This window comes from Oncorhynchus kisutch, linkage group LG18 (genome assembly GCF_002021735.2).
Source record: "Oncorhynchus kisutch isolate 150728-3 linkage group LG18, Okis_V2, whole genome shotgun sequence".
Classification (NCBI taxonomy): Eukaryota; Metazoa; Chordata; class Actinopteri; order Salmoniformes; family Salmonidae; genus Oncorhynchus; species Oncorhynchus kisutch.
The window spans coordinates 14,371,596-14,385,943 of record NC_034191.2 but is presented as its reverse complement, the minus strand read 5'-3'; the positions used below and the strand labels follow the sequence as shown (position 1 = coordinate 14,385,943).

Below are 14,348 nucleotides of genomic sequence, written 5' to 3'. Positions count from 1 at the left end.
CAAATTGGTCTAGTATACAAACACACAGAATATGTTCTGCTGGCATTGAACAATCAATCAATCAAATGTATTTATAAATCCCTTCTTACATCAGCCGATGTCACAAAGTGCTGTACAGAAACCCAGCCTAAAACCCCAAACAGCGAACAATGCAGGTGTGGCTAGGAAAAACTCCCTAGAAAGGCTGAAACCTAGAGAGGAACCAGGCTCTGAGGGGAGGCCAGTCCTCTTCTGGCTGTGCCGGGTGGTGATTATAACAGAACATGGCCAAGATGCTCAAACGTTCATAGATGACCAGCAGGGTCAGATAGTAATAATCACAATGTGGGTCAACTGGCATATGCGTGTTTTCAGGATCAAATCACATGCAAACACTAGGCCTATTTGATTTGTAGGTTATGGTTTTGCTTTCTCCTGAAGTTACTTGTATTTCTGACTCTAGTGTCTCCTCCGTCAATATCTGCGCCAAACAGCAGCCTAGCCCTAAGCTAAAGTATCTCTTTCACAGTGATGGTAAGGAAGGGGGCAGGGTTTAGTCTGATATTATATCTGATTGGCTGTGGCGGATGGAGGTAGAATAGTGATGCTGTAGAGCTCGAGCGGAGTGGGCAGATAGAACTCCACGAGGTAGCGGCTCGAGCTGATGTTTGACTGCAAGCTGACTCCGCAAGCATCTCTCTGTATCTCCCGATCCTCCTCAGGCCCGCACCTGGACACACCGTTTCCTGCCCTCTGGAGAGGAGAGGAATACAGCCAACTGCAGGGATGAGAGGGTGAAGGAATGAAAGCATGAATAGTCCACAGAGAGAGAGAGTCGGAAAGCCGTGAATCCACAGTGGATGTGATAGTGGAGAGGTGCGCAGCAGACAATACTTCAACTGGGATTTCAAAGAGAAAACTAAAAGGACAACGGTTAAAACCGTTAGACATGAGATTCAGCTGGTGAATATAGACCCTCTCTCTGGTCGTCGCGAGAGCATCTTGGTTTGGGTAATACATTTGTTCTCTAGCTCGTGTCGCTCACGCTCTTGACCGGTGCGCGCCTCCCCATCTTTCCCACGCGAGTGAATCTGATGAGTTCGGGTGGCGGTGTGTTGTTTCGCCGCAGCACGCGTACGCGCCCAGACTTTTCGCGCTTAGCAGCAGCAGCATGTCCTCGCGAAAGATCTCTTCGGAGTCGTTCAGCTCGATGGGCTCGGAGTGCCTGGAGAGCCCCGGAGATGATGGCGACTCCTGCCCCTTTTCACGCATCTGGAACGGCAAGAGCCCGGTGGAGAAGCTCGCGTGCCCGTTCGAGGACGCACCGGGACCCAAACGGGCGAACAGACGGAAGCGCGTGAACCTGGACTCGCTTGGGGAGAGCTTGAGGAGGTTAACGTCGCCCACGGTAGGATACATTTACAAAAAACACATATAGAGAGATTTTCTCCAGTATTTCTCTCCCCTCTGCATGCGTCACCTGCGTGGTTACAAAATGACCAGCACGCTAGAGATGACTGTTAGAATACAGAGAGAGCGGGATAGAGAGAGACGAATGGGTAGTAGATTAGGCCTATTCTATATCACTCCTTACTGGGTGATGAGGTTATTCTGGGTGAGATTTGATGAGACTGTATCTGTTTACCTAGTGTATCCTCCTCTCCTCCACCTGCACTGAAGTGAAAGAAGTGGACAGGTTAAATAAAATACCTGGTTGGGAGGCCTTCAGTTTACAGCATCATTAACCTGTGTTTTCAGAACACTGTACAATAAGGCACAGAAACTAGGAAAAACATAGAGATTAGAGATGCACTTGATAATGATGATGATGATGATGATGGTGATAAAGATATCCTGGTCAGCATTGTATATGCTGTTTTTAATTTCCTTGGACTTAGGGAAGTGTTTAGCTTGCTACTCCCTGGTCAAAAGCAGAGATGCCCCCCACTCTCCTGGCCAAAAGCAGAGATGCCCCCCACTCTCCTGGCCAAAAGCAGAGATGCCCCCCACTCTCCTGGCCAAAAGCAGAGATGCCCCCCACTCTCCTGGCCAAAAGCAGAGATGCCCCCCACTCTCCTGGCCAAAAGCAGAGATGCCCCCCACTCTCCTGGTCAAAAGCAGAGATGCCCCCCACTCTCCTGGTCAAAAGCAGAGATGCCCCCCACTCTCCTGGCCAAAAGCAGAGATGCCCCCCACTCTCCTGGCCAAAAGCAGAGATGCCCCCCACTCTCCTGGCCAAAAGCAGAGATGCCCCCCACTCTCCTGGCCAAAAGCAGAGATGCCCCCTCTCTCCTGGCCAAAAGCAGAGATGCCCCCCACTCTCCTGGCCAAAAGCAGAGATGCCCCCCCACTCTCCTGGCCAAAAGCAGAGACCCCCCCACTCTCCTGGCCAAAAGCAGAGATACCCCCCACTCTCCTGGTCAAAAGCAGAGATGCCCCCCACTCTCCTGGTCAAAAGCAGAGATGCCCCCCACTCTCCTGGCCAAAAGCAGAGATGCCCCCCACTCTCCTGGCCAAAAGCAGAGACCCCCCCACTCTCCTGGCCAAAAGCAGAGATGCCCCCCACTCTCCTGGCCAAAAGCAGAGATGCCCCCCACTCTCCTGGCCAAAAGCAGAGATGCCCCCCACTCTCCTGGCCAAAAGCAGAGATGCCCCCCACTCTCCTGGCCAAAAGCAGAGACCCCCCCACTCTCCTGGCCAAAAGCAGAGATGCCCCCCACTCTCCTGGCCAAAAGCAGAGACCCCCCCCCCACACACACACACAGACACAGACTGCAATCATGGTGACCCAATCGTACAAGAGCAAAGCAACGAGTGAACCCCTCTTAGCAACCAGTCAACCATGACCCGGAGAACAGAACATGTACTTGGTGTTCACTTCATGTCCTGATACTGTCAACCAGGCCAGTCACAGTGACCCAGAACAGAGGACACACACAGCATCTTCACACACAAATGGACATATCCTCCTCCTGTCACCACACATAAACACACACATAAACACACACATAAACACACACATAAACACAAACATAAACACACACATAAACAAACACACACAAACATAAACACATACATAAACACACACATAAACACACACATAAACACAAACATAAACACACACATAAACAAACACACACATAAACACACACATAAACACACACATAAACACATACATAAACACACACATAAACACAAACATAAACACAAACATAAACACACACATAAACACACACATAAACACATACATAAACACACACATAAACACAAACATAAACAAACACATAAACACATACATAAACACATACATAAACACAAACATAAACACACACATAAACACATACATAAACACATACATAAACACATACATAAAGATATGCAGGGAGGTGGTAGTTAGTGGTGTGAGCCATAACTGTTCTACAGTAGTGTAGTTCATCAACTTCCAAGACTGTGTGTGTACTGTGGGACATGTGACATGTGACTAATTAAAGCCGTACACAGACACAGTCACATACAAACATACTGCCTTAGAGGAGAGAGAAAGAGGAGGCAGGAGAACTGCTTGAGAAGAGAGACAGAGGGCAGAGGAAGGATACAGATGATGGAGGGAGAGGAGAGAGGAAAGGAGGGCAGAGGAAGGATACAGATGATGGAGGGAGAGGAGAGAGGAAAGGAGGGCAGAGGAAGGATACAGATGATGGAGGGAGAGGAGAGAGGAAAGGAGGGCAGAGGAAGGATACAGATGATGGAGGGAGAGGAGAGAGGAAAGGAGGGCAGAGGGAGGATACAGATGATGGAGGGAGAGGAAAGAGGAAAGGAGGGCAGAGGGAGGATACAGATGATGGAGGGAGAGGAGAGAGGAAAGGAGGGCAGAGAGAGGATACAGATGATGGAGGGAGAGGAAAGAGGAAAGGAGGGCAGAGGGAGGATACAGATGATGGAGGGAGAGGAGAGAGGAAAGGAGGGCAGAGGAAGGATACAGATGATGGAGGGAGAGGAGAGAGGAAAGGAGGGCAGAGGAAGGATACAGATGATGGAGGGAGAGGAGAGAGGAAAGGAGGGCAGAGGGAGGATACAGATGATGGAGGGAGAGGAGAGAGGAAAGGGGGGCAGAGGAAGGATACAGATGATGGAGGGAGAGGAGAGAGGAAAGGGAGGCAGAGGAAGGATACAGATGATGGAGGGAGAGGAGAGAGGAAAGGAGGGCAGAGGGAGGATACAGATGATGGAGGGAGAGGAGAGAGGAAAGGAGGGCAGAGGGAGGATACAGATGATGGAGGGAGAGGAGAGAGGAAAGAAGAGAGAGAGATGCTGAGAAATTAAAACTAATGGCGCAAATTAATTGACACTTTTTTCATTTTGTGTGTGTGTGTGCGTGTATGTGTGTGTGTTTGTAGGGATCAGCCAGCTGATCCATTGTGTTAACAAGCCAACCCGCCTTTCATAGCATATGGATGTGTGTGTGTTTGTATGGATTCATTTACAAGTCTTTGTGATGTGAATGTTTGCTTGTCTGTGTCGGTGAATTTTGATAAAAGATGTGCGCTTGTCATTTTGTTTACTGGTTTGCTGCTGGTAATGTGTGGAGAGAGTAAGTGTGTGTGTCGATGTGAATGAATGGTTAAGACAAGGATACTCTCATAGGACACAAACACACTATTCCTGTATATATAACGTTGGATGATCCAGGTGCTGATGTCCTGTACACCAGGACCCGGATACACTGTGACTGAATATATCAAATCAAATCAAATCAAAGTATATTTGTCACGTGTGTCAAAAACAACCTTACAGTCAAATGCTTACTTACAGGCTCTAACCAATAGTGCAAAAAAAAGGTATTAGGTGAACAATGGGTAAGTAAGAAATAAAACAACAGTAAAAAGACAGTGAAAAAGCAGTAGCGTAGGATGACCCCAGATGCTGGTGTCCTGTACAGCAGGTTTCAGCAGAGGCCGTAGGATGACCCCAGATGCTGGTGTCCTGTACAGCAGGTTTCAGCAGAGGCCGTAGGATGACCCCAGATGCTGGTGTCCTGTACAGCAGGTTTCAGCAGAGGCCGTAGGATGACCCCAGATGCTGGTGTCCTGTACAGCAGGTTTCAGCAGAGGCCGTAGGATGACCCCAGATGCTGGTGTCCTGTACAGCAGGTTTCAGCAGAGGCCGTAGGATGACCCCAGATGCTGGTGTCCTGTACAGCAGGTTTCAGCAGAGGCCGTAGGATGACCCCAGATGCTGGTGTCCTGTACAGCAGGTTTCAGCAGAGGCCGTAGGATGACCCCAGATGCTGGTGTCCTGTACAGCAGGTTTCAGCAGAGGCCGTAGGATGACCCCAGATGCTGGTGTCCTGTACAGCAGGTTTCAGCAGAGGCCGTAGGATGACCCCAGACTGACACAGTGTTCTTTTAGCGTTGCTACAGGATTGTATTAATGTTCATCATATTAACCACTCTCTCTTACACACAAACACACACGCATGTACGCGGGCACACACACACACACACACACACACACACTGTCTCAGTGAGAGCCCCACTGCAGAGGAATGTAGAGGTAAAACTGGATTTGGAATATTTAAAGCTTTCTGTATTTCTTTTTTTGTTGTTGATAGGAAATATTGTTTTTTTGTGTGCCAGTTATACATTACTGGACCGTTTGTAAAGCGTTGAGATGTCAGCTTTAAATGCAGGCTGTTGAAATTATCTGTTTTTATTTATGGGGCTCTGAGTTTTTAGTTATGACCAGGACAACAATGTTCTTATATTTGTCCCATTCCACACATGTACTAGTGTGTATTACAGTTGTTATCAATCACTTTGGCACTAATTTCAGAACCTTGTGGTCATTTTTCAAAACTCTACACACAAAACTCAAACCGGTCATCACTTGTAACACAGGCTGTCCAATGTTCAAAACATTGCATTGTGCATTCATATCTTTAAAGAAACCTTGCACTTGCAGAATCATCGGTTCAAATAACTCATTTATCATGAAATACCATCGGAACAGTCATTAAGATCACCCACACACACTATACCGATAGTTTCACTGTGTAGTTGTTCATACAATCATTAAATATTGTAGAACAAAATATGTGATACATGTTTCATTATGCTACTTCATGTAAATACATCACTGTAAAAGGACTAGTAGAGAGAATACTACAGACACCGTGGAATCATTGAACAAAATATGACATTTATTGATGAAATACAATAAAATCACAACATCGGTTTCTTTGATCCAAAGCAAAAATTATTAGCTACAAAAAAAGAAAAAACAGTTAAAGGTCAACTGCAGTGTTCCTCACCTGGCTTACTGTAAAACATCACTGCAGTGTTCCTCACCTGGCTTACTGTAAAACATCACTGCAGTGTTCCTCACCTGGCTTACTGTAAAACATCACTGCAGTGTTCCTCACCTGGCTTACTGTAAAACATCACTGCAGTGTTCCTCACCTGGCTTACTGTAAAACATCACTGCAGTGTTCCTCACCTGGCTTACTGTAAAACATCCCTGCAGTGTTCCTTACCTGGCTTACTGTAAAACATCACTGCAGTGTTCCTCACCTGGCTTACTGTAAAACATCACTGCAGTGTTCCTCACCTGGCTTACTGTAAAACATCACTGCAGTGTTCCTTACCTGGCTTACTGTAAAACATCACTGCAGTGTTCCTCACCTGGCTTACTGTAAAACATCACTGCAGTGTTCCTCACCTGGCTTACTGTAAAACATCACTGCAGTGTTCCTCACCTGGCTTACTGTAAAACATCACTGCAGTGTTCCTCACCTGGCTTACTGTAAAACATCACTGCAGTGTTCCTCACCTGGCTTACTGTAAAACATCCCTGCAGTGTTCCTCACCTGGCTTACTGTAAAACATCACTGCAGTGTTCCTCACCTGGCTTACTGTAAAACATCACTGCAGTGTTCCTCACCTGGCTTACTGTAAAACATCACTGCAGTGTTCCTCACCTGGCTTACTGTAAAACATCACTGCAGTGTTCCTCACCTGGCTTACTGTAAAACATCACTGCAGTGTTCCTCACCTGGCTTACTGTAAAACATCACTGCAGTGTTCCTCACCTGGCTTACTGTAAAACATCACTGCAGTGTTCCTCACCTGGCTTACTGTAAAACATCACTGCAGTGTTCCTCACCTGGCTTACTGTAAAACATCACTGCAGTGTTCCTCACCTGGCTTACTGTAAAACATCACTGCAGTGTTCCTCACCTGGCTTACTGTAAAACATCCCTGCAGTGTTCCTCACCTGGCTTACTGTAAAACATCACTGCAGTGTTCCTCACCTGGCTTACTGTAAAACATCACTGCAGTGTTCCTCACCTGGCTTACTGTAAAACATCACTGCAGTGTTCCTCACCTGGCTTACTGTAAAACATCACTGCAGTGTTCCTCACCTGGCTTACTGTAAAACATCACTGCAGTGTTCCTCACCTGGCTTACTGTAAAACATCACTGCAGTGTTCCTCACCTGGCTTACTGTAAATACATCACTGCAGTGTTCCTCACCTGGCTTACTGTAAAACATCACTGCAGTGTTCCTCACCTGGCTTACTGTAAAACATCACTGCAGTGTTCCTCACCTGGCTTACTGTAAAACATCACTGCAGTGTTCCTCACCTGGCTTACTGTAAAACATCACTGCAGTGTTCCTCACCTGGCTTACTGTAAAACATCACTGCAGTGTTCCTCACCTGGCTTACTGTAAAACATCACTGCAGTGTTCCTCACCTGACTTACTGTAAAACATCACTGCAGTGTTCCTCACCTGGCTTACTGTAAAACATCACTGCAGTGTTCCTCACCTGGCTTACTGTAAAACATCACTGCAGTGTTCCTCACCTGGCTTACTGTAAAACATCACTGCAGTGTTCCTCACCTGACTTACTGTAAAACATCACTGCAGTGTTCCTCACCTGACTTACTGTAAAACATCACTGCAGTGTTCCTCACCTGACTTACTGTAAAACATCCCTGCAGTGTTCCTCACCTGGCTTACTGTAAAACATCACTGCAGGGTTCCTCACCTGGCTTACTGTAAAACATCACTGCAGTGTTCCTCACCTGACTTACTGTAAAACATCACTGCAGTGTTCTTCACCTGGCTTACTGTAAAACATCACTGCAGTGTTCCTCACCTGGCTTACTGTAAAACATCACTGCAGTGTTCCTCACCTGACTTACTGTAAAACATCCCTGCAGTGTTCCTCACCTGGCTTACTGTAAAACATCCCTGCAGTGTTCCTCACTCTGACTTACTGTAAAACATCCCTGCAGTGTTCCTCACCTGGCTTACTGTAAAACATCACTGCAGTGTTCCTCACCTGGCTTACTGTAAAACATCACTGCAGTGTTCCTCACCTGGCTTACTGTAAAACATCACTGCAGTGTTCCTCACCTGGCTTACTGTAAAACATCCCTGCAGTGTTCCTCACCTGGCTTACTGTAAAACATCACTGCAGTGTTCCTCACCTGGCTTACTGTAAAACATCCCTGCAGTGTTCCTCACCTGGCTTACTGTAAAACATCACTGCAGTGTTCCTCACCTGGCTTGCTGTAAAACATCACTGCAGTGTGCCTCACCTGACTTACTGTAAAACATCACTGCAGTGTTCCTCACTCTGACTCACTGTAAAACATCCCTGCAGTGTTCCTCACTCTGACTTACTGTAAAACATCACTGCAGTGTTCCTCACTCTGACTTACTGTAAAACATCACTGCAGTGTTCCTCACCTGGCTTACTGTAAAACATCACAGCAGTGTTCCTCACCTGGCTTACTGTAAAACATCACTGCAGTGTTCCTCACCTGGCTTACTGTAAAACATCACAGCAGTATTCCTCACTCTGACTTACTGTAAAACATCCCTGCAGTGTTCCTCACTCTGACTTACTGTAAAATATCCCTGCAGTGTTCCTCACTCTGACTTACTGTAAAACATCCCTGCAGTGTTCCTCACTCTGACTTACTGTAAAATATCCCTGCAGTGTTCCTCACCTGGCTTACTGTAAAACATCACTGCAGTGTTCCTCACCTGGCTTACTGTAAAACATCACTGCAGTGTTCCTCACCTGACTTACTGTAAAACATCACTGCAGTGTTCCTCACCTGGCTTACTGTAAAACATCACTGCAGTGTTCCTCACCTGGCTTACTGTAAAACATCACTGCAGTGTTCCTCACCTGGCTTACTGTAAAACATCACTGCAGTGTTCCTCACCTGACTTACTGTAAAAACATCACTGCAGTGTTCCTCACCTGACTTACTGTAAAACATCACTGCAGTGTTCCTCACCTGACTTACTGTAAAACATCCCTGCAGTGTTCCTCACCTGGCTTACTGTAAAACATCACTGCAGGGTTCCTCACCTGGCTTACTGTAAAACATCACTGCAGTGTTCCTCACCTGACTTACTGTAAAACATCACTGCAGTGTTCCTCACCTGGCTTACTGTAAAACATCACTGCAGGGTTCCTCACCTGGCTTACTGTAAAACATCACTGCAGTGTTCTTCACCTGGCTTACTGTAAAACATCACTGCAGTGTTCCTCACCTGGCTTACTGTAAAACATCACTGCAGTGTTCCTCACCTGACTTACTGTAAAACATCCCTGCAGTGTTCCTCACCTGGCTTACTGTAAAACATCCCTGCAGTGTTCCTCACTCTGACTTACTGTAAAACATCCCTGCAGTGTTCCTCACCTGGCTTACTGTAAAACATCACTGCAGTGTTCCTCACCTGGCTTACTGTAAAACATCACTGCAGTGTTCCTCACCTGGCTTACTGTAAAACATCACTGCAGTGTTCCTCACCTGGCTTACTGTAAAACATCCCTGCAGTGTTCCTCACCTGGCTTACTGTAAAACATCACTGCAGTGTTCCTCACCTGGCTTACTGTAAAACATCCCTGCAGTGTTCCTCACCTGGCTTACTGTAAAACATCACTGCAGTGTTCCTCACCTGGCTTGCTGTAAAACATCACTGCAGTGTGCCTCACCTGACTTACTGTAAAACATCACTGCAGTGTTCCTCACTCTGACTCACTGTAAAACATCCCTGCAGTGTTCCTCACTCTGACTTACTGTAAAACATCACTGCAGTGTTCCTCACTCTGACTTACTGTAAAACATCACTGCAGTGTTCCTCACCTGGCTTACTGTAAAACATCACAGCAGTGTTCCTCACCTGGCTTACTGTAAAACATCACTGCAGTGTTCCTCACCTGGCTTACTGTAAAACATCACAGCAGTATTCCTCACTCTGACTTACTGTAAAACATCCCTGCAGTGTTCCTCACTCTGACTTACTGTAAAATATCCCTGCAGTGTTCCTCACTCTGACTTACTGTAAAACATCCCTGCAGTGTTCCTCACTCTGACTTACTGTAAAATATCCCTGCAGTGTTCCTCACCTGGCTTACTGTAAAACATCACTGCAGTGTTCCTCACCTGGCTTACTGTAAAACATCACTGCAGTGTTCCTCACCTGACTTACTGTAAAACATCACTGCAGTGTTCCTCACCTGGCTTACTGTAAAACATCACTGCAGTGTTCCTCACCTGGCTTACTGTAAAACATCACTGCAGTGTTCCTCACCTGGCTTACTGTAAAACATCACTGCAGTGTTCCTCACCTGACTTACTGTAAAAACATCACTGCAGTGTTCCTCACCTGACTTACTGTAAAACATCACTGCAGTGTTCCTCACCTGACTTACTGTAAAACATCCCTGCAGTGTTCCTCACCTGGCTTACTGTAAAACATCACTGCAGGGTTCCTCACCTGGCTTACTGTAAAACATCACTGCAGTGTTCCTCACCTGACTTACTGTAAAACATCACTGCAGTGTTCTTCACCTGGCTTACTGTAAAACATCACTGCAGTGTTCCTCACCTGGCTTACTGTAAAACATCACTGCAGTGTTCCTCACCTGACTTACTGTAAAACATCCCTGCAGTGTTCCTCACCTGGCTTACAGTAAAACATCCCTGCAGTGTTCCTCACTCTGACTTACTGTAAAACATCCCTGCAGTGTTCCTCACCTGGCTTACTGTAAAACATCACTGCAGTGTTCCTCACCTGGCTTACTGTAAAACATCACTGCAGTGTTCCTCACCTGGCTTACTGTAAAACATCACTGCAGTGTTCCTCACCTGGCTTACTGTAAAACATCCCTGCAGTGTTCCTCACCTGGCTTACTGTAAAACATCCCTGCAGTGTTCCTCACCTGGCTTACTGTAAAACATCCCTGCAGTGTTCCTCACCTGGCTTACTGTAAAACATCACTGCAGTGTTCCTCACCTGGCTTGCTGTAAAACATCACTGCAGTGTGCCTCACCTGACTTACTGTAAAACATCACTGCAGTGTTCCTCACTCTGACTCACTGTAAAACATCCCTGCAGTGTTCCTCACTCTGACTTACTGTAAAACATCACTGCAGTGTTCCTCACTCTGACTTACTGTAAAACATCACTGCAGTGTTCCTCACCTGGCTTACTGTAAAACATCACAGCAGTGTTCCTCACCTGGCTTACTGTAAAACATCACTGCAGTGTTCCTCACCTGGCTTACTGTAAAACATCACAGCAGTATTCCTCACTCTGACTTACTGTAAAACATCCCTGCAGTGTTCCTCACTCTGACTTACTGTAAAATATCCCTGCAGTGTTCCTCACTCTGACTTACTGTAAAACATCCCTGCAGTGTTCCTCACTCTGACTTACTGTAAAATATCCCTGCAGTGTTCCTCACTCTGACTTACTGTAAAACATCCCTGCAGTGTTCCTCACTCTGACTTACTGTAAAATATCCCTGCAGTGTTCCTCACTCTGACTTACTGTAAAACATCCCTGCAGTGTTCCTCACTCTGACTTACTGTAAAACATCACTGCAGTGTTCCTCACTCTGACTTACTGTAAAACATCCCTGCAGTGTTCCTCACTCTGACTTACTGTAAAACATCCCTGCAGTGTTCCTCACTCAGACTTACTGTAAAACATCCCTGCAGTGTTCCTCACCTGACTTACTGTAAAACATCCCTGCAGTGTTCCTCACTCTGACTTACTGTAAAACATCCCTGCAGTGTTCCTCACTCTGACTTACTGTAAAACATCCCTGCAGTGTTCCTCACCTGACTTACTGTAAAACATCCCTGCAGTGTTCCTCACCTGGTTACTGTAAAACATCCCTGCAGTGTTCCTCACCTGACTTACTGTAAAACATCCCTGCAGTGTTCCTCACCTGGCTCACTGTAAAATATCACTGCAGTGTTCCTCACCTGGCTTACTGTAAAACATCACTGCAGTGTTCCTCACCTGGCTTACTGTAAAATATCACTGCAGTGTTCCTGACCTGACTTACTGTAAAACATCACTGCAGTGTTCCTCACCTGGCTCACTGTAAAACATCACTGCAGTGTTCCTCACCTGGCTTACTGTAAAACATCACTGCAGTGTTCCTGACCTGGCTTACTGTAAAATATCACTGCAGTGTTCCTGACCTGACTTACTGTAAAACATCACTGCAGCGTTCCTTACCTGGCTTACTGTAAAACATCACTGCAGTGTTCCTCACCTGGCTTACTGTTAAAAGCTAAACAAAAGATTGATTACTGTACTTCTATATTTCCATCAACCCTGTCATGTGGAATTGGCCACAGGTTCTCATCCACATCACAATGGATGTTTTCATTAGCCAAACATCTTGGGAAGAATCTTCGGGCATGGCGAATCCAGGCCTGACACTGGTCTGCCGTAATGTCATTGCATGCGTCATCCATGGCCTGGAGAAGGGTGGCTTGTTCGTGAGGGCGCCTATCATATACCTTCCACTTCCATGTGGAGAAAAATTCCTCAATCGGGTTAAGGATAGGAGTGTATGGCGGTAAGTACAGGGTAGTAAATTGTGGTTGGGCCTGAAACCATGCTTGCACCATTTGAGAATGGTGGAACCTGACATTATCCCACACAATGACATAGGTCATGCCATCTGCTCTACCGACCTGATTTAGCTCATCAAGGAAGGTTACTTTCGAACAGCGAATCATGTTCAACTCAATATATAGAGTATATAGAGTAGAAAGCTTTAGATGTTGTTCGACCAAACATTAGAACAGGCAAGATGAGTAATCTAAGCAACTTTGACCGTGGTATGATTGTTGATGCCACACATGGTGATTCCAGCATCTCAGAAACAGCTGCCTTCCTGGGATTTTTACGCACTACAGTCTCTAGAGTTGACAGAGAATGGTGGGATAAACAAAACACATTCAGTGAGCGGCAGTTCTGTGAGCAAAACACCTTGTTAATGAGAGAGGTCAGAAGAGAATGTCCAGGCTCATTCAAGCTAACGGAAAGGCCACAAATGCTCAAATAACAGCTGTTTAAAACAGTGGTGGGCAGAAGGGCATCGTTTAACGTACAACACCGTGAATAATTCAGGCTGTTCTAGAGGCAAAAGGGGCTCCTACCCAGTACTAGATAGATGTACCTAATAAAGTGGCTGGTGAGTGTACAGTAATGTCAAATCTGAAAACATGATCTGGAAAAGTGGTACATGGGACCATAGAAACAGTGTCTGATAAAGAATGATGATGAAATATTACATCCATAGATAATGTCATCCAATTGGTTCATGTTCCACGGTTATTGATGTCAATGGATCTTATTATCCTGAAACTTTCATGATCTAAACATGGAATATTGTTTGTCAGTTTCCATAAAACTATGCATTAAGAGTAATGCAACAGTTACTTATCATTTTGAGCTGTTGTATCAGTTGATAGTTAGATCATTGTAATGAAATTAATAGACAGTCATCTCAGATGTAATGTGTGAATTGCATTTTGAAATGGTAATACTTTGATGTTATGTTGTGTCATTTTGAACAGGTGATTTTAGTTCAATGAACAAATGATCTTAGCTTTATGTGTATTGTATCCAAGCAATTTGAAAAAGTGTTAAGAGTTTTGAAAAATTTGCATTTTGATCATTGGTTGTGTCATGAAGTTGGCCTGGGGGTAGGTTTATGACAGTCATAAATACCTCTTCACCCCTTTTTCCTCTCTCTACCCTACAGATGTTACATTTGCAAACATCTTGGTTAACATAGAGATTCTGGGAACATCAGAAGATGGGGGGATTGGGATGGGATTAAATGTGATTTTAGCTTCTAAAATGTGAGAATTGGGTTTTTATAAGGTAGGGCTCTGCTGAATCAGTGGCCCGCCCCTGTGAAGGGACATAAAACCTTTCAAACACGCCCTCCTCTCCCTTCCTATATAAAGCCTTGACGACAATATAACCTCCTGTTCCGAGGATGTGAGGACGACGGTCCGATGTCAGAA

At 45.7% G+C, this 14,348-nt stretch overlaps 1 protein-coding gene across 1 annotated transcript in view; it reads left to right on the top strand.

Annotated features, from left to right (window-relative positions):
• The first annotated feature begins 623 nt into the window (after window positions 1-623).
• LOC109909489 (guanylate cyclase soluble subunit alpha-2-like) overlaps window positions 624-14,348 on the top strand; it is a 65,913-nt gene continuing 52,188 nt past the window's right edge. The window contains exon 1 of the mRNA XM_031796844.1: window positions 624-1,387. Within this exon, the coding sequence (XP_031652704.1) occupies window positions 1,151-1,387 (237 nt within the window). The 5' untranslated portion in view covers window positions 624-1,150. The remainder of the gene's footprint in view (window positions 1,388-14,348) is intronic.